Here is a 27,332-nt window from a genome sequence, read left to right as displayed (position 1 = left end):
CCCTGTCTTGTACTAAATCAAGGACTTCCTTTCCTAGTTCCCCCATCTAACTGAAGTTCCCACATCTCTTAACTGAAGGCCACCAGGTATATTCACTTTGAGGCTCTGGATGGTCCTTCTGATAGGAGCCTTTGAACTCTGCTTCTGCCCCGTAGATAGAACTAATTACCGCATTCTGCTTCTGTATCCTGCTTTGCCACATAGATAGGAGCCTTTGAACTCTGCTTCTGCCCCGTAGATAGAACTAATTACCACATTCTGCTTCTGTATCCTGCTTTGCCACGTAGATAGGAAGACCCCTAATCTATATATTCCCCAAGAATCTTTTGTTCGGGGCTCAGAATTTGGAGACTGACTCCTCTGGGCCCATGCATGTAAAAAGGAATAAACCTCGTACTCCAGAATCCCTCGGTGTCCGGTCACTTCATTTCCCGTAACACTTCAGCTAACTGAAGTGAAATGGATGAAGGCATCATAGTAACACGGAAGGCCATGGCGGAGAAATGAGCTGAGTGGTGGCCATTCCACACCTTATCAGACTTTGGGGAATAACTCTGGGTGAGCAAACCTGGTTCTAATAAAACCCCTCAAAGATTCTTGTCAGGTCCCTACCAGTTTTTTATTTTTTTACCCCTTGTATGAAGTTCATATGCGTGTTTCTCTTTGCCAAAACACTTTCCATGACTTCTAACAGAATTCCCCTGGGAATATGATAGGCTGAGATCTCTGACTTACACATGAGATTCTTATCACATGCAGAGGGTATTTGTGTTGCTGTTCAACTGGCTTCTCTGGTGTATCAGTTTATCTGTTTTTTTTTAACCTTTATTATTTCTTTTCTCTTTCTCATCTTTATCGACTTTTCTTCCTCTTCCCTTTCCTTTGAAGAATTAAACTAGGTAAGACAGAACTAGGTGCATTTGTAAAGAAACCAAGAAAGAACCATCCAAATTGAAAAGGGAAATAAGGGCCCAGCATTCCAGGACAATTCAAACCAATTTTTTTTAAATTATTTTTCAAGTACAGTTTTCTGCCTTTTACTCCCTTCCCAGCCCACCCCCCATGCTCCCCACCTCCCTCCCATTTCCACCCCCCTTAGCTATTGTCCATGTGTCCTTTATACTAGCTCCTCTAAATCCCTCCCCTTTTTCCCCTTAAATTCCCTTAGCTCTCCCCTCTGGTCGCTGCCCACTTGTTCTCTATTTCAGTGTCTTTGTTTTTATTCTGCTTGCTTGTTTGTTTTGTTGCTTAGCTTCCTGTTAAAGGTGAGATCATATGGCATTTGTCTTTCAGCACCTGGCCTATTTCACTCAGCATAATGCTTTCCAGTTCCATCCATGCTGTTACAAAGGGTAGGAGCTCCTTCTTTCTCTCTGCTGCATAGAATTCCATTGTGTATATGTACCAGAATTTTTTGATTCATTCATTTCCTGATGGGCACCGAGGTTGCTTACAGCTCTTGGCTCTTGTAAATGGTGCTGCTATGAATGTTGGGGTGCATAGGTGCTTTGAGATTGGTGTTTTAGGGTTCATAGGAATATAATCCCAGCAGTGGAATTGCTGGGACAAAAGGCAGGCCCATTTTTAGTTTTCTGACAAAATTCCATACTGTTGTCCATAATGGTTGTACCAGCCTGCAATCCCACCAACAGTGACCTAGGGTCCCCTTCTCCCCACAACCTCTGCAACATTTGTTGTTTGTTGCTTTGTTTATGATGGCCATTCTGACTGGTGTAAAGTGGTATCTCATTGTTAAATAAGGTATTGGATTCACATGTGGGTTCCTCACGGGCCTGAGGAAACTGATGGAATGAGAAGAAAGAAAAGCTAAAGCGGGGGCTTTCTCAGCACTGAATTCCTTCTAACTCTGCCCTTCCATACACTGGTGTAGATTCTCTACTAGTAAGGTGACTGTACACAGTTATATAGATAGAAAGGAGGGTATCGAAAGGGGAAGAGGGGTCTACGGGGAGGGAGGAGGTTGGGAGGCATTGATCACCATAACTAATTAAGGCGGGGGCTGATCATGGACAAGGGGAGATTGAGTTTATGGGAATCAGGGACCCTCAACACCCACATAGCTATTTCAGTAGATGTCACTGGGTAGAAAACAGAAAGAAAAGGTGAAACATGAAAGCAAGCAGGATAAAATATAGAAGACCTCAGCACCACTACTCTTAATCTACCCTTACCTAAGCTCTAACCCAGTCACCCTCTGTCAGTTCTGTGGACTGATTTTCCAGGCATCCTGGCCCCCCAGGTGTCTCCTGGGAATAATTACATTCCAAAGCTATTACTACTAGGCCCGGTGATGGCAAAATGGATGTTTTTCCATTACTACTTAAACCAGAAATGCTCTATGACTTAGAAAAACTTCTACCATAGCTTTTTTTAACCAGTCACTCTTTCAACCTGTGCCCTCGGCCTTCTTTTATCTTTTCTGAACATTTCTGAGAAACCCTGGATGTTAGATTTTTACCATCCACAATCAGTGACAATACTACTGTATCAGAACTACAGACTTCCTTCAAATGGGTATAGCGGGGGCCTGTAGCTGGTCGTGCATGTGTGTGTGTGTATGTGTGTGTGATATACTTGACAGAACATTCAATGATACATTCTAATATCAGCTGTTATAAGCCTTTTTTAGATCTGCATTCCCTGTAATTTCATTGAAACATGAGCAATTAACATGGGTCACTGGTACCTATCCAGTGTTCAGCTGTAGGGGGAGTTCAAGAGTTTTCTCTTTGTCGTTTAGTAATGGCAAGGGAGATGCCACTGCTGGAGACTGGCGGTCTAAAGAAGCAGCCTGAGGAAATGGCATTTCATTGGGATTTAAAATACACACACGCACACACAACTCACACAATAAGAGAACAAAATAGAGATAAGGCTTTAAGAAACCGAGGTATAAATTAGGGAAGAGAAACTACGTTCAGAACAACCTTGAGCTGATAAGACTATTTAAATCCTCATTGATTGGATCCTTTGACGGACTACTGGCCCATAACCATCACAAAGAAAAGGCAGGCATTTTGTGGGTACAATGAATACCTCCAATTGAATCCGCACTTGTGTATATATGGGAATGGACATGTCATGTTCAGAACAATAAATTGTATTTTCCCATATTGTTGATGATTCCATGTATGTATATATGCTTTGCTTGAACTGTTTTCATTTTTTTATGGTAAAACTTTCTCATTCCCAGTTAGGAAGAAAAGATAAAACTCTGACAATACCCACATTCTCCTTTGTTTATATGTCCTGGTCATGTTTCCTAGGACACAGTTGCTATGACTCCGACCGAATGAGGACTTGAAAGGCTCAAACTCTGCTCCAACAAAACTTCCATACTCAAACATCCTGCTACATCCTCATCAAAGCTACAATGAAGGCTTGCAAGAAAGAATACACTGAAGCTGTTCGATTTATGGTTGTTTGACTGAATATGATGCTTTGTGTGTGTGTGTGTGTGTGTGTGTGTGTGTGTGTACGCGCGCTTTATTTTTACCTTTGTCTTCCTTAGTCTGTAGCTTTCAAGTGGGCATATACCCAGGTAATATTCCCCTGATGTGTTCTCTAATACATATTATTCAGCTACAATAAAACAACAAATCTGCATTTATATATTACCCCAAAGGCCAGGAAGCTAGTGTGAGCAAACAGTGTATAGTTATTGAAAGGGAATTACATACAAATGTGACCTCATCTGAATGTTTTAAAAAAATATTGCACTGTAAATATTTGTAATATGCAAATTATATTATAAACTTACTAATTGTTCTCTGCATAGCAATTAATTATTTTAAATGGCACATTCTATGTATGAGAAGAAATCCTCTGACCTTAAGTTGCTCTTCCAAAGCAGCAGTAGCACGATCGCCAGTAGCTTCATCGACAACCACCACCATGTGAGTAAGAGAGTTGACCCGGACTTGTTCCTGCTCTAGGTCTTCTTGAAGCACCTGAAAAATACATTTTTTAAGGAAGTTCAAATTTCTTCCCAAATGAATATGATTTATTTCTGCCTTGTGTTGGGTAATGTACTTTTTGTTTGCATTTTAGAATGCTTATGAGTTTATTTGAGCCAAACTGACCACTGCCAGAAAGCAAAACCTCAATGGATTGAGAAAGTGCTCTGGCAAATGGCAGTTCTGCATGGCATTTCATAACATTACAATCAAAAGAGAAGACGTAAGGGGGTTTCCATGAAATCCACTGGTGATAGATTAGGGAGGTGGGAGAAAGCAGAGTGGGGGAACCTCTGGGATTGGATAAAAAGGCACAATAATAAACACATACTTCTTTTACACAGGTGTGTATAGGATAGTTAACAACCAGCAATGAACATGATGACAATGACGATGGGCGGATCTGTGCTCTCTGCTCTGTGTGGGGTTTGTGTCCTAGGGGTCTGGAAAAAGGTTACCTGACATTCCAAAGGTATGCTATCAGAGATGCAAAAAGGCAACAGAGAGGCTCAATTAAGGTAAAGATTGACTTTTGTGAGAGAAGATTCTAGGATAGGATATGACTGCCTGCCATGAACTCTTTCAGTTAGGAAGCTTTAATTTCAGGCCATCCTCTGTGGTTACTTGAGGTGTCTGAGATGGTAAGGTCACCATGCAGGTCTCCAAAAGGGAGACATGTAGACCAAAAGGGTAATGCCATTTTTTATTAAAACCAGAACCGTTCTAAGCAAATTTTCAGCTATGATGCTCAGCAAAATTTGCACAATTGCTACCCTCAATTGATCTTGAAAGTATAGAGAGAGTATCCTTTCAGAAAGGTGTGGCTGGATGCTCTGCCCCTTATCCCATCTCCCCTCATTCTTCAAGGCCTTGTCTCCTAAAATTATCTGCTGCTTCCAGCATCTTCAGTGTCTCCATCTCTACTGAAGTTCTCCATTATCATCCCAAACAAAACAAACTCTCTTTAACCAACAGCCCCTCCCTGCTGCTCCCCTAATATGCGGTCCTCTTCATGGAAAATATTGTGTGCTTTTTTTTTTAAAGATTTTATTTATTTATCTTTAGAGGGGAAGGGAAGGAGAGAGGGAGAGAAACATCAATGTATGGTTGCCTCTCATGCATCCCCTGCTGGGAACTGGCCTGCAGGGAACTGGCCTGCAACCCAGACATGTGCCCTGACTGGGAATCGAACTGCGATCCTCTGGTTCGCAGGCCCGCGCTCAATCCACTGAGCTACACCAGCCAGGGCTATTATGTGCTTTTTAAAGTTACTCTTTCCCCTTCCTTACCCTACTATTCTCTTTGCCCCCTATCCCATTGAAACATCTCTTATGAAGCTTGCCATCAAACTCCAGGGTCCCAAATTGAACAGCTATTTTTTTATAGCATCCTTCTTGACATTTCAACGACTAACCTAATTAACCACTCATTCATTCTTGCCATCCTCTTCTCCTGAGCTTCCATTAGCCTCCCACATCCCTAAGTGCTGCCTTTTAGCTCCTTTGCTGGTTCCCTCCCCCCTGCTCAACTATAAATCAAATGCCCCTCCTCTGCCTAAAAACCCATGGATTTCCAGGACTCCAAGAAGGAAAATCCAAACTCTTTAGCTGAAACCCTTTCATGATCTAGTGCCCGCCTACATCTCTAGTCAAACAGCGCCCGTCATTCCTGATCATTGACACTGTTTTGCAAGCCACACTGGTCTTCTCTCTCTCTTCCACAAATGGGTCAAGCTATTATTATCTTGCCTGAATTGTTCTTCCTGCATAGCTTTAAATAATCTCTCTTTCTCATTCAGCATTCAGTTTATTTAATTTTTTTTCTGTTCACTACCCCAAGTCAAGTCTCCTTCCACCACGATTTATCCCCCCTTTACCCTCTTCTACGGCCCCCACCCCCTTTCCCTCTGGTCATCACCATACTGTTGTCTGTGTCTACCAGTTTCTCTCTTTTTTTTTCTTTGCTTCATCCCTCAGTTTAGGTACCACCTGCCCAGAGATGCTTTTTGTAGAGATACTCTCTAAATCTGCTCCTTAGTTACTCTCTTTTTCTATCTTTTTTTTAAACATAATGCCTTCACTACTCAATAATTTCTTATGTATCCATTTAGTCATCTGTTGCTTGTTTCTAATTACTGGAATATAAAATCCACTGGAACAGACATTCTCTGTCCTTCTCACTCTATATTCGAAGCAACTAAAGATCAATAAACATTGGTGGGGGAAATACATGCAGTTGAGTTGGTCCCTTGGGATCACATAAAGATCACGACCTAATAGGAGGGATTAGCTTTTTTAACAGCAGAATTCCAATCACGCTACCAAGCACAGATACCCATGTAACAGCACTCCAATTGTTTAAAAATCACAGTATATGAGATTTGGGTAAAGGTAAACAGGGGCAAAAAGAGGAATGAATAAAAGGCAACCAGAGGAGAAACAAGCAGAGCAGGCTGCTTTAGAACCTCAACATTTTGCTTGGGAGCTCCCATTTCCCCAAGGCCTTCATTGATAAACTAATAATCCTAATTATCACTGGGAAATCCCGGAATGAGTATGCAAAGCTTCTAGGCGTCTGTTTGGCTTCTTTGAACATTTGATTATATAATACAATAATATTTTGGGACAACGCCTGTCACTTTCTGGAAAACCTGCAGCCCTTCCTCCTGAAACAAGGATGCTTGGCATCACTCTAGCTTAGTCATTTAAACACTGTGGCAGGTATAAGGGAAGTTATTAGGATCAGCTGCATCGCAAACTCCAATGCGTGAGGATTTTTATCCTAGGACTTTTATTCTTCAAGTCTAAACATTTCAGAGCACTATAAAATCACTTACTTTTACTTCCTCTCTCTTGATTTTCACGCTACATCTTCAAGTGAAGCAATTTAGAATAAAATGACTATGCATCTATTTTGTGCACGGAATCTACACTGCCTATCACGCCGTTGACATTCCAGAGCTTACACTGGTTAATAAAGCTCGTTCTGCTATGAGGCCGAAAATGGAAACATTAACATTCAGAGTTGTCCTTGAAAGTCACGTTGAGGCTGAGAGTTTCTGAGTTATATAAGCCACAACTGGGAACATTTCAAATGTGTCAGCCAGGAATTTTGAAGGTAATGATTACAATAACATTTGGTAGCCAGTATAACATAAGTTGGTTTCTTGAATCTGACCAATTCTTTTTTCCTATCACTCCAATACGAGAGCATATATAATTACGTATCTTAAAAATGACTATAAAATACCATTCAGTTTTTACAAGTGAATTGTTATCGTTACTGTTTCAATACATTTTAGCAGAGGAACTTGAGCATTGCTTAATCCATGAAATGCTTATTTTCACACTCAGATTGAGTCTTTTCAAAGCCTGTGTGACCAAATGTATTGTTAATTTCCTCCAACACTTGGATTTCTGGGTTTGTTTTGCTTATCTATTTGTTCTATAATCAGAAATGGCACTCTTGCCCTGCAGATCCAGGGTTGACACGCCAGGCTTTTGCAGTTGTGCAAAAGTCCCACTAAAGCTAGCTGTGCCCTAATAGCTTTATTTATTTTTAATATATTTTATTGATTATGCCATTACAGTTGTCTTATTCCCCCCTTCATTCCCCTCCACCCTGCACAACCCCCCCATTCCCCTCCTTTAGTTCATGTCCATGTGTCACAAGTTCTTTAGATTCTACATTTCCCATACTATTCTGCCCCCCCCCCAACCTAATAGCTTTAAAACCAAAAGCAAGAACTATGTGGATGTGTACTGAGGAGAGGAAGAAGCTCTCCACAGTGGCTGAATACGTAAGGAGAGCATGGCTGTGGGGCAGATTAGCATAAACTCTATTTCTATTATCTCCTTTCTCTTCTACAACTCCTTTGAATTATATCTCTTCATTTGCTCCTAATCAGGGATTAAAGTTTAAAAAAAAGGTTAGACTGACCTTTCTGAGCTTACTCAATAGCTGTAAGACAGAAGCTACTACAGCATTTTCATCATATTTCCTATGTTCCCAGACCCTAACTATGGAAATATGTATTAATGAATATCATAGCACTAGCTCGGCCCCACCACCCCCCCAAGCAAAACACAAAACACTATAAAATACCCAGGGTCCAGAGTTCATTTTTACAAAAGGCTTATTCTTAGAAGGAGCAAAACTGTCACACACGAAAAGGTGAGTCAAAAAGTTAAATTTTCCTGCCGATGTATCCATAAATAAGCACTATGATCATGAGTGCACAGTACACTTTTCTGCTTCCTTCTTTTAGAAAATATGAATTCTCAAGACTATGAATTTTTAAGAGACATTAAAGTTTTTTTAAACAATTTTAGGATTACTTTTTAATTAAACATTTCATTCCTATGGATTTGAAGTTCTCTTAGCTAGATTTATACAATGAAAATTCACAGTTGATATGCTAATTTAAGCCTGAAATATAAGCCAAATTATTCCAAATACAAATGAACCCCCAGAGAAGTAACACAATAATATATTCACATTAAAATGTTGTAATATATGACTGCTAAATTTTTATTTCTTTTTGAAAAGCATATAAGTTATTTACATACACACACTCATATATACACACACACACACACTAGGTATTTTATTATGTATGTCTTGCCATTACTGTTATACTTACAAGAATTTATTAAAAATCTGGCATGCTCCTAATTAAATTTCTAATAGCATTATTAGATATATACAAATGTCAGCAATGTTTGTTCTCTAATGTCAACTAAGAATCTTTTCTTCCCTTATGACAAGAAAAAAAAGGCCAAAGGTAAACTTCAACATGAAAATTGCTTGGATATGACAATCTCAGACTTTGTGATACCTCTGAAAATAATTTTATTTTTTATCAATTATCCTCTAGTAAAAGCACCTGACTAAATCTCTCATTCCTGTGGTGCATATTCGCAATGTTATGATTTAAATATGACTTTCCCTTCTAGTTCCTTCAAATGTCCTCAGTGAAACTGAATCCTTCTTGTTATGATCCATGTCCAGTCGGTTTTTAAACACTGGCTTAAGACAACCACTGGACAAAGAGTCATGCCAGTGTTTACTTCAGACATATGCTATGATACCGTGGCTTTCTTAGCCCACATGCAACACAATAAAGGCAGGGAAACATGTAAGGCTAGGGAGTTACTGCACTGAATGTTTATAAAAGGTGAAGGGCAATAATTTATAGAAAAGTAGAGTAATAAAAAACAAACAAGGGCGGATCTCCTATAAGCTCCATAGGAGAGCTTACAATAGTCCCCTTGGCCGTAGTATATGCTCAGCAACATGCAACCCGAAAGCGGGGTGGTTGCCTAGGTCCATAGTTTATTGTATTACTCCTTCTACTTCAATGAATAACCAACAGGAAATTGCCACACTTGCAGGTCCCCCACACACACACACGCACACTCACACACACCTAGAAACAACACAAATCATGGGTTGTGCCCTGGCTGGTGTGGCTCAGTGGTGGCCTGTGAACCAAAGGGTCGCTGGTGTGATTCCCAATTAGGGCACATGCCTGGGTTGCAGGCCAGGTCCCCAGTAGGGGGTGTGCAAGAGGCAACCACACACTGATGTTTCTCTCTCGCTCTTTCTCCCTACCTTCCTCTCTCTCTCTAAAAATAAATAAAATAAATCTTTCTAAAAAAACAAATTATGGGTCCTTCATGGATTCGAAGGCTATCTACTGCCTCGTACATGTCACTTTAAATTAATATAATTACAATGCTGTTTAAGAAAACAGTAAGTTGAGGTATTTTGTAGTATTGTAGTTGAGTCCAACAAATGTACACAAAGGAAAGACTAATGAGCACAGATGTTGTTGCATCCAATGTTAAATTTACAAAAAAAAAACAAAACCACAAAACCTTAAGAAACCAGAAAAGATTCTGGGAATATGGGATAAATCTAACATCTAGGAAAGTAGTATCTTGGAGAATGCATCTCAGGACAAAAAAAAAAAAAAAACCCTCCTAGATATTTATGAACAATTAGCTAGTATAATACGTCTGGATGTGGACTGATTTTATTTTCAAATAAAAGGGTCCCGGCTAAATCAGAAAGTTTTGTGATTTCTTAGAAAAAGATGGGGAGGTAGACAATTTATCCTTCACTTTACCTCTTCTCTTATTGGCCACTCTTACTTCCTTCTTTGCATCACGTCTGCAGGGGCTAGGCCCTCTGCCCGCTGCTTCACCGAATGAAGTGATCCAAGAATGGCTTGCCATTGCCTTGTCAGTCCAATATTCACTTCACTAAGCCTTGCTGGTCGCAGTATTGTCTGGTTCCCCATGAAGGTCTATTTACAGTACGTCATTTTGTTGTACAGTTGCAGAACATTTTAAATAAGCTTCCTCAACGGGTGCTCCTAGAAGAGCTTTTATTTTGATACCCACTTCAATGGGATTGCGTAGTTATTAGTCTTTATATGAAAACTTATTGTTTTTTATCTTTTTTTAAAAAATAAATGTTTAGATTTCTGCCAAGTCCTAAACTACCAAAGGTGGGGGGCCTGAAGACCATTTCAATGAAGACATTTGAAAGATTTTAAAAGCACCTAATGCGTCCTGGCTGGTATAGCTCAGTGGATTGAGCGCCGGCCTGCGAACCAGACAATCGCGGTTCAATTTCCAGTCAGGGCACATGCCTGGGTTGCAAGCCGGTTCCCTGCAGGCCAGTTCCCAGCAGGGGACGCACGAAGGCAACCATACATTGATGTTTCTCTCCCTCTCTCCTTCCCTTCCCCTCTAAAGATAAACAAAAAGCACCTAATGCTTTCCAATTGCAGGAAGGGGGCTCAATAAATATGAAACACTGTTTTAAAACAGAGTTAACAATGTACCCCTACACTCTGCAGGATATAAGTAGAAAAGGACATAATATGGATGATAGCCTGACAAAAACATGTGCCTGTTTAAACACATGGGATCTCCAATCAGAGTTCTTCAGTTTGATGCCCGGATGCTTTGCAGACCAGCTCCGTGACCTGGGGAACGTTTTCCGCTACACCAAGCCCAAGCTTCCTAATTTTCAAAATTGAGATAGTAAGAGTGCCTATTTCTTCAGGAAGGTGGTTGGGAAGACTGAAGAAGCTCCAAATGGTTAGCGCTTTGTCTGGCACACCATATGAGCTCACTAAATATTAACAGCTAGTTAGTTCTAAAAACTCAGAGTGAGGCACATTTACAACAAAGACTTTAAACCACACTGCAAAAAGCCACTATTCCCCTAATTCACCCTCATTTACTTCATGCTACCCACCACCCTCAACTTGGCATCAGGAGCACGGGAAAGGAATGTGGTTTTGGAAATCCAGGAAAAGGAGGGCATGAGTGACAGCAAAGTTTTAGGGTCTCAACAAATATATAATGGGTTTTAAATCTTTAAATAGGACTTTAGCTTGCAAATTTTTTACATGATAGTAGCAATAGTAGCTTTAAACTAACCCATCTAGTGGCCTCAGACACTGCTAAAAAAAAAAAAACCCGGCATTTTCAGAGGAGCTACTTCATGTAGTAAAGACAGACCCTAATCACTAAATAAGCAGCCCTCAACTGTCCCACCTCTACTCCTAGCTCTATGTTACATGCAGGCAGGCATGCACACGTCCATACATCCCGTGTATAGTTATGCCATTGAAATCAGAAGGTTAAGTGAACTCCAAGAAAATCTAATAAATAAGTACAATATGCCTTTAGCCTGACAATAATCATTGAAAAAGAAGAGAACAGGCTTATTACTGGGAGACAGGGTTGGAGCAGAAGGTTTCAGGTGCCGCCCAGAAAGTCCCATGCAGTGCTTGGCTAATAGCATATAGATGTGCTATTCAATCCTCCTGATTGTCTTCCTACTCAGACATTATTGTCATTCTCATCATACGCGTATTTTCTTCTATGGTCCTTTTCTCATCCCTTTTATTCCCTGATTTTAAAGAGAGAGAGCTACAGGATAAATCTTGGAAGGCCATTTCCTTAAGAATTTTGATTCTGAGCACTTCATACACAGCCACCACCTGTGCGTTCCCTCCCCATTGCTGACTCCGCGCTTGAAGACACAGAGCCCTCCGTCTCTCCGTCCGGTCTATCTAGATATTCCCCAGCCCGGGAAACCACGTGCAACGTTTCTGCAGTCTCTTTGCTGCTCTCTACATTGCTCTAGCCTCTAGAGTCAAGCTTCACTAAAATCTGTACATGGAGGGAAAGAGTCAGGGTTCAAAGCCAACGGGTCCGGATAAAAGCCCAAGTCCATCAATGACTAGTCAAGTTACTTTGGGCAACTCCTTAACTTCTCTGAATTTATTTATCGGCACATTAGAAAATCAAATCCCTATAAAGCAGGTTTAGTTCTTGAGTTCAATGAGATAATGTATTAGAATCTGCCGGCACAGTGCTTAGTAGAGTTGTGAGAAAATGTTTATTTTTTTTTAATTTTATTGTTGCTCTATTACAGTTGTCCCCATCCCCCCCATACTCTCCTCTGCCCTATCCACGCCCCACCTTCCACTTTCAATCCTCTTCCCCCCTTCTTGTCTTTGTCCATGGGTCCTTTATGCATGTTTCTTTGTGACCCTTCACCTTCTTTCCCCACTTATCCCCTCCCCCCTCCCCTCTGGTCAGTGTCAGTTTGTTCTTTATTTGCATGTCTCTGGTTCTATTTCACTTACTTGTTTGTTTTGTTGTTTAGGTTCCTGTTAAAGGTGAGATCATATGGTATTTGTCTTTCAACACCTTGCCTATTTCACTCAGCACAATGCTCGCCAGCTCCATCCATGCTGTCGCAAAGGTCTGACGTCATCACCTTTTTATAATCCCTCTACATATGAGTATTTCCAATACCCTTGATAATTGTATTATATACCTTTCAATTACTAAATATTCTCAGTGTGCTGAAACTATAAAACATCATGTAATAATATCTGACCTAGCAGGTTTCTCATTCTCAATAGCTATGACCCAGATCTTTAATTGTTAATGGAATATAAAATGTTATCCAATAGAAATTATTTTTAAAATAAGCAATTCCGTTAAATAAGAGAGTTCTACCAGTTGTCCCACTAGAAATCATTCTGTTGATAACAGAAGTATTACAGGAAAAATGATAGCATACTTCAGTTAACAATGTCACATTCTTTAGAAAGAGACACAATGCCATATTCACCCTTATTTCTACCATGAGATTGGCTGTATGGCCAGGTACTTTGTTATACAAGTTGCATGAATATATTTTCCAAGAAAAATTATCTTCTTCAAATTCACATTATCTTATCTGTTGTGGCATTCTTGTGAAGGATTTTTTGCTAAACTGCATTCTAATACGTTTATCTACTTAAATAATTCACTTACATTATTAATATTGTATTATCTATTTCACAGGTACTGAAATTAATTGCTACTGGTTCAGAAAAATAGAAGTACTTTACATGTGACTAACTCAATAAGTGAGAAATAGGGTCCTTTGTTCTCCTTTTTTTTACCCTCCTCAGGGGCCAGGAAATTCTAAAGAAGTAGCATTATAGGAACAATTAAAGTACAAAACATAAAGTTGGTGTCTCTAAGATGAGGGGGGGTCTTAGATATTTATGTTTGAGTAGATGTACTGATGTACTTTCAAACAAGGCACCATTCAAACAATGTTACTGAATCAATACTCAGTAATTTCTAATTAATTAATTAGTAATCTGTTGGCTTGGGGTCACTTGATTTTGTTAAAATAAGAACACGGGTATGAATTTAATTATGATTATTATTGTTATTATTATTTAATCAAGGACATCATCTAGTATGCAAACTTTTACTCAGAATTTATGGCTTGTTTATGATAGTATGTTAATAGAAAAGGAGGCATCTCCTCAATTATATTTTAAAAAGTTAAAACTGAGTCTCATGCATATACTACTATACACACTATATAAGTATGATGTTGCCCTGGCTAGTGTAGCTCAGTGGATTGAGTGTGGGCCTGCAAACCAAAGAGTCATGGTTCGATTCCTAGTCAGGGTACATGCCTGGGTTGCAGGCTAGTCCCCAGCAGGGGATGCATAAGAGGCAACCATACATTGATATTTCTCTCCCTCTCTCCTTCCCTTCCCCTCTAAAGATAAATAAATAAAATCTTTTTAAAAAAGTATGATGTTCTTTCTAACATCAACTTGCGACTTACTGATGTCAAAAGAATATTATTACCACAGAAATCAATTTCATTAAGGTGAAAGTCAGGTCTTACACAATAATAACAGTTAACATCACTTAGATACTTCTAGGTGTCAGATATATTTCTAAGTGCTTTTTATGCAATTATGATTAAATATTTTTATCTACCCTATAAGACAGATATCACCATCATCATCCTGATTTCATACCGGGACAACCTGGGGTACTAAATAGTTAAGTAACTTTTGAAATTAAAGAGCTGTGTTTTGAACCTAGGCATTCTGGCTTCAGAGTCTGTAATACACTGCCTCTCTTATAAGAGATATTAAAATAGCTCAAATAAGCATAAGGTGTAGAGACATCTGTTTTGCATAACTCCACATCAGAAGGCACATAAACAGAAAATTAAAATGCAAGTTTATATGTATATGTGTGTAGTCAGTTGAGTTACAAGGTTTATTCCCTGGCCACACTTGAATTCGAACTACCGGCATACCACATTTTATTTTTTAATTTTTTTTGCATGCCACATTTTTATTGTGCTTTACTTTATTGTGCTGCAGAGATGTCATGTATTTTTATTTTTTTTACAAATTGACAGCAACACCCTCCACCAGCAAAAAATATGACAACTCACTTTACTGAGATACTTCACGGCGCTGGTCTCAAACTGAACCCACAATATCTCTGAGATGTGCCTATATTACATTTTAAAGACTCTTATGTATACACTCAATAGTCAGGGCCTACTATATGTTTTTACTGAGCTTTCCAAGAAAGCCATGTTGAGTGCCTCTTCATGGGAAATAGCTTTCTGCAAGCAATGTTGACCTTGGATAGTCTTAGTGACAAATGCTAATCACAAAAGGGGTGTTCAATATGAGTTTTGGGGGATTATAGCAGGTTTGAGCTTCTTTTATCTTCATGGCTTAGTTTTTCTGGATACTACTGTATTTGGCTTATCTCTCATGAATCCTTCCTATCTGTATATTCTCTCTTGGAACCTACTTGTCATAACACAGTGTACTGATACAGTCATGGGGTCTTCTCCCACATGAGAGAATGCATAGTTTTCTCCCATGATTCCTATTCCCTGCCCCTTCGAGGTCAAGTAAGGTCTATATGGAACCCAGAGAAATAGGTAGTCCAACATCTCTGGGCCTTTTCTCTCATTCCCTAATAAAACTCTGGGAAGAAAGATTATGTTGTAAGCACAGCTTAGAAGGAACAACAAGACTTAAATGAGCCTAGGACTCAAGCCAGAGGGCAGATGGAGTTCTCACAATATACAGGAAGTACAACCAAACTCACAAGGCCTGCATTCCACACACAACTTGAAAACACGAAGTTTTCTCATTACGGACAGTACAGTTTTCCTGGCTGGTCTATTCTGCACATCTTCCTTATGAACTCACCATCCTGGCATCCGTAGCTCCCTAAGGATTTGATTATATCAAATGGCTTTCCTATGCCACATGACCAAGGGTTACGAGCTTGATTTCCATGGATCTACCTAACCATGACTGCTAGTGGCATCTTCTGTGATATTTATAAAGACGCCAGGGTTACAATCATAAGATATTTGAATAGGGAATGAAAGCAGGTGGAAGAAATAAACAGAAGTGACAGGTAGTAAGAGGGCACTGGAGATAACATCCCATGTAATTTGCTTTGTGGATGTCTTCCTTCTTCATCTGTACGAGTTGTTTTCTTGTCCCTACTCAAAGCGCTTTGGTTGTTTATTGAAATTGTCAGATTTCTGTGTCTGTCAAAAAGGTAGCAATGATGAAGACTCTACATGTTATAAAACTAGTTAGAATTATTTAAAGGCTCTGCTCATCCCCCCTTCAAAAGAGCATTTACTAAACAGCAATTATGGGCCAAGTACTCTGCTGGGCATTGGAGAAAGAAGAAATCTATCTGATTGGCTGTAGCACAGTATTTTTCTGAATTATAGCATTCATCTTTCCTACCATAACCATTCAACATTACTGAAGCACTTATGGTGGCAGAAGAGGGAAAATAAAACAGAATTTCATAGTGGTAACTAATAGCATGTACTTTAAAAAAAATTATTTATTTATTTATCTTTAGAAGGGAAGGGAAAGAGAGAGGGAGAGAAATATCAATATATGGTTGCCTCTCATGTGTCCCCTGCTGGGAACTGGCCTGCAACCCAGGCATGTGCCCTGACTGGGAATCAAACCGCAATCTTGTGGTTCGCAGGCCCGTGCTCAATCTACTGAGCTATACCAGCCAGGGCTAATAGCATGTACTTTTAATCATGCTAAAGCTGGAAGAGGGCTTACCTGTCACTAAAAGCACTACTTGATTCTATGACATTTTTAGGCTTTCTATTTTGATCATCCTCCTCTCAATGATTGCATTTCTCTCTTAGACTTGCTTACTTTTAATTTTCTTCTTCAATTGCACTTTACATTCAATAGTTTTGTATTAGTTTCAGGTGTGTAGCATGGTGGTTAGATGATCATATACTTTACAAAGTGGCCCCCCTGATATTTCCAGCACCCACCTGGCACCGTACACAGTTATTACAATATTGTTCATTGTACTCCCCGTGCTGCACTCTACAGCCCTGTGACTATTCTGTAACTATCGATCTGTACTTCTCAATTCCTTCCATTTTTCACCCAGGTCCCCAAACCCCCTCCGTCTGGCAACCATCAGCCTATTCTCTGTATCTATAAGTCTGTTTGCTTTGTTTGTTTATTTATATTGTTCTTTAGATTGCACATGTAAGTGAAATCATATGGTATTTGTCTTTGTCTGACTGACTTATTTCACTTAGCATAATACCATCTTGATCCATCCATGCTATAGCGAGTAGTTAAGATTTCATCCATTTTTTATGGCCAAGCACTATTCCATTGTATATACGTACCACTGCTTTCTTATCCATTTGTCTGTTCGTGGGCGTTTGGGTTGCTATCATAGCTTGATCATTGTAAATAACTGTGCACTGAACATATGGGGTGCATATATTTCTTTGAATTAGTTTTTTGGGTTTCCGCAAATATATACCCAGTAGTGGAATCTCTGGGTCATAAGGCAACTCCATTTTTAATTTTTTGAGGAACTTCCATAGTCTTCCATAGGGTCTGTACCAATCTCCATTCGTGCCAAGAGTGCACAAAGGTTCCCTTTTCTCTACATCCTCATCAACACTTGCTATTTGCTGATTGATGACAGCCATTCTGACAGGTGTGAGACGGTATCTTATTGTGGCTTTATTTGCATTTCTCTGATGATTAGTGACATTGAGCATCTTTTCATATGTACATTAGCCATATCTGTATGTCCTCTTTGGAGAAAGGTCTATTCAGTCCCTCTGCCCACTTTTAAATTGTTTTTTTTTTTCTTTTGGTGTTGAGTTGCATATATATGTTTTTATAAATTTGGGATATTAACCCTTTATCAGATGTACCATTGACAGATATGTTCTCCCATTCAGTGGGTTGAATTCACTTTTCATTTTGTTGGTGGTTCCTTTGTTGTGTTTAAACTTTTTAGTTTGATGTAGTACTATTTTATTTTAGTTTTTCTTTTGTTTCCCTTGCCTGAGATGTATAAAAAATATATAAATGTACTGCTATAAGAAATATCAGAGATTTTACTGTCTATGTTTTCTTCTAAGAGTTTTGTGGTTTCCAGTCTTACACTTAAGTCTTCAATGCATTTCGAGTTTATTCTTGTGCATGGTGTAAGAAGGTATTCTAGTTTCTTTGCTTTTTTGTGCATATCTGTCCATTTTCCTGACACTATATATTAAATAGACTGTCTTTACCTCATTGCATATTCTGCCTTCTTTGTCAATTTTAAATTGTCTGTATAGGCATGGATTTATTTTGGGGCTCTCTATTCTGTTTCATTGATCCACATGTTTGTTTTCGTGCCAGTGCCATTCTGTTTTGATTATTATGGCTTTGTAGTATAGTTTGATACCAGGTAGCATGACTCCTCCTATTTTGTTGTTCTCTCTCAAGATCGTTATGGCTATTCAGGATCTTTCATGGTTCCATATGCATTTTTAGAATATTTCTCTAATTTTGTGAAATACATCATTGGTATTTTGATTGGAATTGCACTGAATCTATAGATTGCTTTGATGTTAATTCCTCTTATCCATGAGCACGGTATATGTTTCCATTTATTTGTATCTTTTTCAATTTTCTCCTTCAATGTCTTATAATTTTCTGAACACAGGTCTTTTACATCATTGGCTATATTTATTCCTAGGTACAGTCACATACCAGTTCTTGAACATCTCCCATCTTGAACCATTTGGTTCTTGACCTCGCTGTCAAACAAAACTTCAGTTCTTGACCCAACAACTCTTTCATGCTGATAACTATATGATCAGTCACACACCTCTCAGTTGACAAAGGAGATGATGTATATGACTGCATTTTCTAACAAATTTCTTCTCAAACAACCTTCCAGGACAAATGAAATTCAAGATCCGAAGTTGCACTGTGGTTTTTTTTTTTTTATTGCAATTGTAAATGGGGTTGTTTTCTTAGTTTCTCTTTTTGATAGTTCATGATTGGTATATAAAAATGCAATTAATTTTGGGATATTTATTCTGCATCCTCCCATATTATTAAATGTATTAATCAGTTCTAGTAGCTTTTTGTTGTTGTTGTTGAATCTTCAGGGTATTCTATATACACTATCATGTCATATGCACATAATGACAGTTTTATTTCTTCCTTTCCAATTTGGATGCCTTTTATTTTTTCTTGTCTGATTGCTGTGACTAAGACTTCTAGTACTATGTTGAATAAAAGTGGTGAAAGTGGACATTCCTGTATTACTCCTGATCTTAAGAAAAACGCTTTTAGTCTTCCCCCACTGAGTCTGTCAATCTGTCATATATGAGTTTGGCCTACTGTTTTAAAATTCAACTTTAGCCTCCAAACTGCCCTGTGTCAGAGTCTTATCATCCCAAGCTCTTTGCCCATTCCCCAAATCTACTCCCACTGGTTCTGACATTGATTTCTAAAATGTGTCTAATACCTACTAACAATTTTCAGGGCCATTGCCTTCTTTCGGTCTTTATGTATTTTCTGAGATATCTCCCTGAGATGTTTTCTGGCATTTGTGCTGTGATTTATCTTACAAGATATATCTTCCTAAAGATTAAGATAAATATTCCAAAATTGCCACTCTCTTCAGCTTAATTTCCCACCAGTGATACTTGCAGAGTAACTCCAAATGCCTGAGTCTTGAGTTCAAGACCCTCCACGGTGAGGCTGTAGTCCCCTACCACTAAGCATAGTGTAACACATGGCCTAGGCAAGTGATATACCAACACTTCCCCACCTTGTTTACTTTGCCCAAAGGAGCCACTACCTTCAACACATTCTCAAGCCATTGGCTAATTTTCCCTTGTATGATGATCACTTGTTTTCTGCATCTTTATCAAATATACTAGGATGCCAGCTTCTTGAAGAAGATTCCATACATGGTAGGCTTCTATAGTCTTCACATCACTCATTGTTGTGCTTCAATAACTGTTTGTCCAGTGATATAGAGTAGAATGCAGTATAATTAAATGAAATGTCAAATCCTTTAGTGGGATGACACCTAAACTTTCCCTGTGACATGAATACCTAGATCGTTTTAAATGTCAGCGGAAGAGGGTATTTCGGTCTTTGCAAACCAAATGTTTGAGATCAGCTCAGCTTCAGGGCAAGAATAGGTGACTGAACTTCTAAGAGGTAACTTCATTTGTATTTATCAGGACTTATCACAGACCAAACACTCAAGTCAGAATATAGTGCCCATGTCCACTGTATCTGAAAAATTCTAACAACCCACATGGCAAGGACTTTGTTGGTGCCATATTAAGCTAATGGAACTAATGACAAAAGTCTAAATCTCTCCAAAAAATGGAAAACATAACTAGTACCCAAGCGTTAAACTTCATCTCCGTTGGACTGTGCTAGGAGGAGACAAAAGACTTCTCAGTCATATATTTTCTTATTAAAATACCCTCCAAAATAGCAAACTCTTTTCCCATTAATGAATGTTCAAGCTCACAATAGACTTTCACTCAATAATATTGTCACTTCAAGGGAAATCCTTTCATTCCTTATCAACGTTACTAATAAAGTCTGTCCCTTAAGACAGAAATAACCAACCAATTATTTCTGACATGTTCTTTCACAAGGGAAACAAGACGCTCAATTTGTTCACTCCCCAGAGAATCATTTCTGAGTGACTCATATCTAAAGTAAAGACTGAAAATTTCTTCTCAAAGCAATAGCTGTGAAAAATGAATGGTCTCTTCCACATCTCTCAGCAAATTGAAACTTTTCCAGTTACCCAGAGTTATCCGTTTGGCTAGACTTAATAATAACTACCAATATAGGATTAATTGCCTTACCTTGCCTAATTGGCAAATTCAGTAAAAGTGATTTATCTCCATGGTATTTCACAGTAGTTCAATTTCTAGCCTGCCTGGTAATGAAATGCTGTAGAAATGGAGAGAGCACACAATCTTATCACAGAACACAGAGAAGCATATCTGTAATATTCATGGTGTACTTGCGAGATTTGCAAACATTTTTATTTTGACAGAGAAAGTGCACGCACTCATGCAAACCCTCTCATCTGAGCAGAATTTAAATTTATTTCCAGCAACAAAACTTGCATTTAAAAAAAAATTTGTCATCTGCAATCATCCCTTAGGAAATTAAAAAAACCTATGAGGATGATGTAAGGATTTAATATCTAACCATGCAAAACTAAAAACTCTCAATGTTACTTTAGGTGAGAGGCGCGGTCACACAGCAGAGTGGCGCGTCTTTCCGACTGCTCCAAAGTTACTGATGCATTCTGTTGACAAAAGGACACATTTTCTTGTTTCTATTCAGTTACCACTTGGGCGAATAAAAGCTGCAAAGTGAATCGACAACTATTTAAATAAGGCTTTAGATTGAACTCAGTTACCTAAAGAAAGAAGATTTATCTTCTGTTTTATGAAGCGTGGCAAGACTAACAAAAAAATACACTCCTTATAGTGTGAACTTTTAAGAAAATACACATGGTTTACGTGTAAATAAAGTTAACTCCTTTATAAATTGTTGGATGTTATTAAATCACTTTCCCCCTCACCCTAATTAATCCAAGGAACAAAAAGAGTGTTATCAACTGTTAGGCTTTCTCTTGGCTGTGTTTTCTCCTTGTCTTAGTTTTAACAAAAAATACCCAGTCCTGAAGTGGGTTTAAACAGATAAAGGTGCAAGCTGACCTCACTTTCTGAACCAGCAAAGCAATTCCTTCTGCTGCCTTTCATGCACTTATATGGGTAAGCCCTGGACGTGCAAGATTACACAGTCGCCTCGCATATCATTCCACTTTTTTCGTTTTGTTTCAAATTGTCCTCTTCAAAGCAATTTCGTCCTCATCGGAAATGGCAAATTTACAAAGTAATAGAACCTATTCGAATTTTATGACAGTATTAGTCAAATGTTTTCCATGCCATTCACTCTGTATCTTCCGGAGGAAAGTACCAATCATTTCAGGTAATAGTCAGATGTGAAGACCCCAGGCGGCCTGTCTTTCCCTCATAGAGTCTGTTCAAGAGCTTGAAGCTAAGGCTTTCCCTTGGAGCCCCCACCCCCCAAGTCATTCATACTTCTGGTAGCTCCACCATTCTGCCAAGTCACTCTTGGAGTCCTTGGTACTAGCTTCCTCCTCAGATTCCATGCATTCAGTGCCAACATCCTTCCCTCTACTAGACAGTGTTATTGGCCTTAGTCTTGCCCTTCCCTGAAATGCCTCACAGTCCCGAACCAATAGAAACAGTAGCTCCATAACTGGAAGGAACACCGGAAAGCAACTGGTTCATGCTTCTTCTTCCAAAGCGAAAAGATGGAGAACCTGAGAGATGAAGTAATTTCTGAAAACCACACATTCATTTAGTGGTAAAGCTGGGATACTATTCTGGCTTGCAGGGCAAGAAGATTGTCCTAAGTTGGGTTCTTCCCCAAACTGGCTCTGAGCCAAGGACTTAGCTACAAAGAGTTTATTTGGGAGGTGACCTCAGGAGGCATTGTGAGAGGGAGGAAATGTGAGACAGGTTACCCAATGGACATCTGGGGCCCGTTCTTGCTGGGAAATGTCTGAGCGATTATGGAAATGGAGAGGCACCTCGGCAAGGATTCTGGAGTGGTTGTCCATCATCCTCCATCTCGTGTAGTTAATGGCAGCTCTGGCAACAGTAACTCCACTTCCTTCCCACCCAAAAACTGGCTGAGACTCTCCCATAGCCAGCAAATGCCCTCAAAGAGGAGCCACTGCTATATATAGAACCTGTCTGTATGCAACTGCCAGTGAAGGCCAAGAGGAAGCGGGTAGGTGCAGAGCCTACCAGAACAATGCACAGTCCTCACAGGAAAAGTGGTCCAATTCAAGATCTAGCACTGGACCTCACTTCTTGACCAGATGTTCAATGAACATCCATGTGACAAGTTCACCTCTCCTAGTCACAACTTCAAAGGGAAATTAAAACACAGTTGGTGCTTTTTTTCTGGTGGAATAGCAGATGGGGATGACCAGAGCTATAGCTGTCTTTGAACTGCTTTATTGTAAACTTCTGTGTCCCCAAAACAGCTTTGGGAATAGTGGTAGCAAAGGCCAGTCTCATGTGCCATTGAAAACAAAAGCTCATGAATAGGAAAAGAGTGTGGGGCTTAGAAAGAAAGGTATCTCTTACCCACACAGAAGAACTGTGCAGCTAGCTGTGATAACATGTTATAAAAAGGAGAGAATGAACTCAGATGGGATGTGGATTTAGGAGATTTGAGCTGAAACAGTAGATATTTCCTTCAAAGGCCATAAATCTAAGAACCACGGATCCTGAGTAAAGCTGTCAGGTAATTTTATAATGATGATTAGAATGAACCCTGCTCAAAATTCCAGATCAGAAATATGCTTATAGAAATCCTAGTCACAGAAACAAGAGATTCCTTCTGGCGACCAGGGAGTATAACTGTAAACGTACAAATAAACTCACAGAAGATAAACTGGAAAAATTAAAATGAATAGATGCTGTGTTTTATGGGAAAGCAATGTTACAAACATCCATTTTCATCAAGCTTGGCCTGCTCCAAGATATTGTATATTGAAGGTAAAAACATGTAAAAAAAAATCTTGTCTTATTACTTAAATTTGCATTGTAGGTAATCCCTGCAGAGAATCTCTAGCAGGAAGTCAAAATCTGAATAAATCACATGCCCTCATTTTTCTCTTCCAGAAATTTGTTTGAATTTCCTTCTCGAATATGAAAAGCCTAGTTGTGTTATATTTGAAAGACAGCCACTTCCAAAAAGATGAGGCAACAATTACTTTAAAATTCTACTGAAGCTTCAGTTCTTTCCTATGTGTAAACACACAGTGTGTGTGTGTGTATCTGGTATACCTATACAAAGACAATTAGTTTCCCAGGAGAAAATAAACAGCATAACACAAACAAACCTTATGTTGTTGTACTTGACGTTTTAGGTCCTCAAGATCAGGTCCAAGGGGCTCCTGCTCCATTTTCCTCGTTCTCTCCTCTGTCTTTGTTAGCCAGTCATTTAACTCTTTCAGTTGCTGATTCTGGAGATCCATTAGAACTTTATGTAAACTGAAAATTTGAAAGATGTCTATTATTACCTCTATCAAAGCAACTTTACTTGCTATTACCAAATCTATTAACAAGAAAAAAAAGTATTGACACTTATAATTCATGATGTGGTCTCACTGTTTGACATGTGTTGGACATTAAGAAGGTAAGGATACTGACCAATCAACCATCTTTGACTTTACTCTTTCTCCAATTTAGTACAGTTCACATATCCCAATTTTTAGAAAGTTTCATTAAGCTAACTCAATGTGTACATGCTAAGTAAAGTGAGAGTTGTCTTTGGCAATTGAGCTAGTAGTATATCTTGGTAATTGTTTGTCTATATTTCCATTATTTTTTTCTTTTTAAATCCTCACACAATGGTATGCTTATTAATATTTTAAGAGAAAGAGGAAGGGGTAAGGAGAGAGAGGGAGAAAAACATTGATGTGAGAGAAACATCGATGAACTGCCTCCCATAAATGCCCTGACCAGGGACCAAACCCACAACCTTTTGGTGCATGGGACAACACTCCAACCAACTTAGCCACCCAGCTGGGGAGAAATAGGTAAGTCAAATAATGTTTTTTTCAAAGATGTACGTAATAGTCGGCTGGGTATGGATTTAAAAGTCCAAAGGCTTGGGTTCAAAGCTCTAGAACCAAATTCTTACACCTCCTCAAGTAGAATTCAGCATTAAAGACATGGGATAGTATCTTGCCTATTAATCATACAACTTCCTGGTGAGGATTAAACTTGACCCTGAGGTTATTCCATCTACTACTTCAACAAAAATCTGAGACTCAAACACAGAGAAGTGTTAGTACCTATTTCAAGGTAAATATTCTTTATGAAGGCATATTTAAATAATTGTTGGAAACCATAGTATACAAGACACTAATCTAATACTGCTTCGGAGGATATAATTTGAATTAGAAATGTACTTATTCTGATTTATAAAATCCTTACTGTAAATTCTCACTAGCCAGCATATTTAATCACACAAAACACACCAAAAAAAAACCCCCAAAACCTAAGAATGTTTAAAATATTTAAGTGACACCATTTATTGACCTTTAACATTAACATTTATTGACCTTTAACAATGTGTCCCCTAGGGCACATTGCAATCAGAAGTCTGTGAGCCTGAGCACTCCTTTCCCAAACAGTAAAAGTGTAGACATCCTTTTATGCAAAGTGACATAGACAAAGCATCGATTTCGGTGGAAGCAAACCCTGAAAAGTTGTTAGTTTAAGTCTCTTAGACAATGAATACCATCCCAGCATTGCGAGGTATATAAATCTCCCACTTTATTGCTTCGGTCGATCCCTGGAGAACAGACCTGATAATAACATTTCATGAGAACTGGCTGCAGTACCCTTCTTTGTTGTTTGTTGTTTTTCCTGCCCCGCTTGTCATTACATTCAGCTAAAAAATCTGACATCTCCAAAAACTGAGAGAGAAAAAAAAATCCCACAATATTACTGAAGCTCAATGAAATGTTGCAAGTGTACCATGCTTTTGTTAGTTAATAAGGGATTTCATTTGAAAATATTATTTACCTGTTTTTAACCTTGGATAGATATTTCATTTAACAAATACTCACCGAGTTCCACATCTCTGCTGGGAATTATTTGTTTAGAATGAAAAAAAGAAAATACTTATCCTCATAGGCAGGTAGCTTAGAGATATTTAGAGAAATGGAGACATCAACAATCACCATATTACAAGAAAACCATTAGCATTAGATTTATATATATTTCAGAGCATACATAGAATGATGCTCCAAATTGACCTGGGGTCATCAAGAAGGATGTGGGTATAGAACATGGATCCTGAGAGTTGAGACTTGGAAAACTGATTTGTACTGTATTGAATGTAATCAGGTGTTAGGGACAGAATGGTGAGAAAGACCCACACGGCCCATATCAGTCACAGTGCATACATTCTAGGGTTGGGAGCCAGAGATAATATATAGCTCATTAGGACACTAGTGAATTATAATTGTGACCACGCTATGAATGAGAGTAACTGAGTCTTTCAAGTAAGGAAAGGCTTTTTTGAAGTACTGGTATTTGACGAACTCTACCACTTTAAGTAAGAGGAAGCATGAAGAGAAAGGGGTAAACACTCTACAGAAGGAACCATCTGTGTAAAGGCCCTGAGGCATCACAGGGGACCAGGAAGGTCAGTACAGCTTGATTGCATAAGGTACAGGACACTTGTACCTTGTCACACCCTACACTAATCCCTGGGTCCGAGGAGATTTCCTGAATTTTGCTTGAAACTCTAGTCTAAACCTCAGGTAATCATTTATGTTCTGAATGGTTTCATCTTATAAACCTAGACTCAGGGAATAACCGATAACAACTTGTGTGCCCATCAATGTTTTGTCAGACGTTGCATCTTTTATAGGTGGAATGCAGGACTGTCCGGTTGGAGGTTTCTGGAGGAGAGAACAGCATGTAGGGTAGCAGGCAGTGCATGGGGTCACTCAGTCTGCAACCCGTACGGTTCAATGTTTTAGTGACTGGCACATTCGCATAGATGTTTCTGAGCCAAACAGAGCCCCGCTTTCCCGCTCTAGGCCAGTGGCTCTCAGAGTGTGGGCCCTGAACCAATAGCATCATGCCAGCCCCTGGGAACTTGCTAGAAATGCACATTTTTAGGCCCTGCCCCAGACTTACTTAAGGAGGGGTCAAGGAGTCTGTCTCAACAAGATTCCCAGGTGATTCAGATGCACACTTGAGTTTGAGAATCATTGCGGTGGCTAATTTAATCTGCGTCCCCAATAACTCACCCAAACTCTGCCCGGACCAATGTGTTACTAATAGTGACATTAATAGGGGAAAATGCCAATGGCCAGGAGGTGGTTATTATGAGTTATTTTGACATGAGACCATTACATTTTCATCCTGATGTCATCTCCACTTACAGAGACAAGTAGGACCTTCAACTCCTTGAGAATGGCTTCTTATTTGAGGCTCCAAAAGTTAGGGGTTTCACATGGTTATAGCCTGAACTTAACCTCACAATAAGTTTGAAAACAGAAAGATGTAAGTGTGTGGGGGAGGGTAAGGGGAGGAGGACACCAAACATCATGAAAATGTGTATCATTCATCCCTTTGTGGAAAGGCTTCTGAGAAAACAATTTTTAACTGTGTGAATATTTATTTTCCCATTTACCACAGGCCTCAACTAGCTATTGGTCAGGAGTGATCCATATGCCTCATTTGCTCTCATATTAATTGAAAATAAAGTGAAATTGTTGCCAATAGCCAAAAATCGTGAGATGCCACCAGCAAACTTTTGCCCTGGCCACTCTTGAGAATTTCTAACATGATTTATCAGCACCGAACCTGCCTTCCTATATGGCAACAATCCGTGACACTGAATAGTAGTTGTACTTCACAGAGTGAGCATGCGTGCTCTGGTTGGCCACCGTCCCAACCACTCCTTATTGTCTCTTGTACCCACTCCTGTCCCTCTGTGTTCTCTTTTTGGCTCCTACCATGGGCATCTGGATGTGCCACCCTGTAGAGTCTTGTCATGGCTTCTCC

At 39.2% G+C, this 27,332-nt stretch overlaps 1 protein-coding gene across 3 annotated transcripts in view; it reads right to left on the bottom strand.

Annotated features, from left to right (window-relative positions):
• DMD (dystrophin) overlaps window positions 1-27,332 on the bottom strand; it is a 1,990,869-nt gene that overhangs the window by 1,380,446 nt on the left and 583,091 nt on the right. For all 3 annotated transcript variants that reach the window (XM_053655812.1, XM_037127036.2, XM_053655810.1), the window contains exons 12-13: window positions 23,642-23,792; window positions 3,852-3,971 (exon numbers count right to left, since the gene is read on the bottom strand). In XM_053655812.1, coding sequence (XP_053511787.1) covers window positions 3,852-3,971; window positions 23,642-23,792 — 271 coding nt within the window. The remainder of the gene's footprint in view (window positions 1-3,851; window positions 3,972-23,641; window positions 23,793-27,332) is intronic.

The sequence above is a fragment of the Artibeus jamaicensis genome, unplaced genomic scaffold, assembly GCF_021234435.1.
Source record: "Artibeus jamaicensis isolate MK-2021 breed Jamaican fruit bat unplaced genomic scaffold, CSHL_Jam_final scaffold_1283, whole genome shotgun sequence".
NCBI lineage: Eukaryota > Metazoa > Chordata > Mammalia > Chiroptera > Phyllostomidae > Artibeus > Artibeus jamaicensis.
Note: the sequence above shows the minus strand (reverse complement) of the source record. Positions and strands in the feature narration are given on the sequence as shown.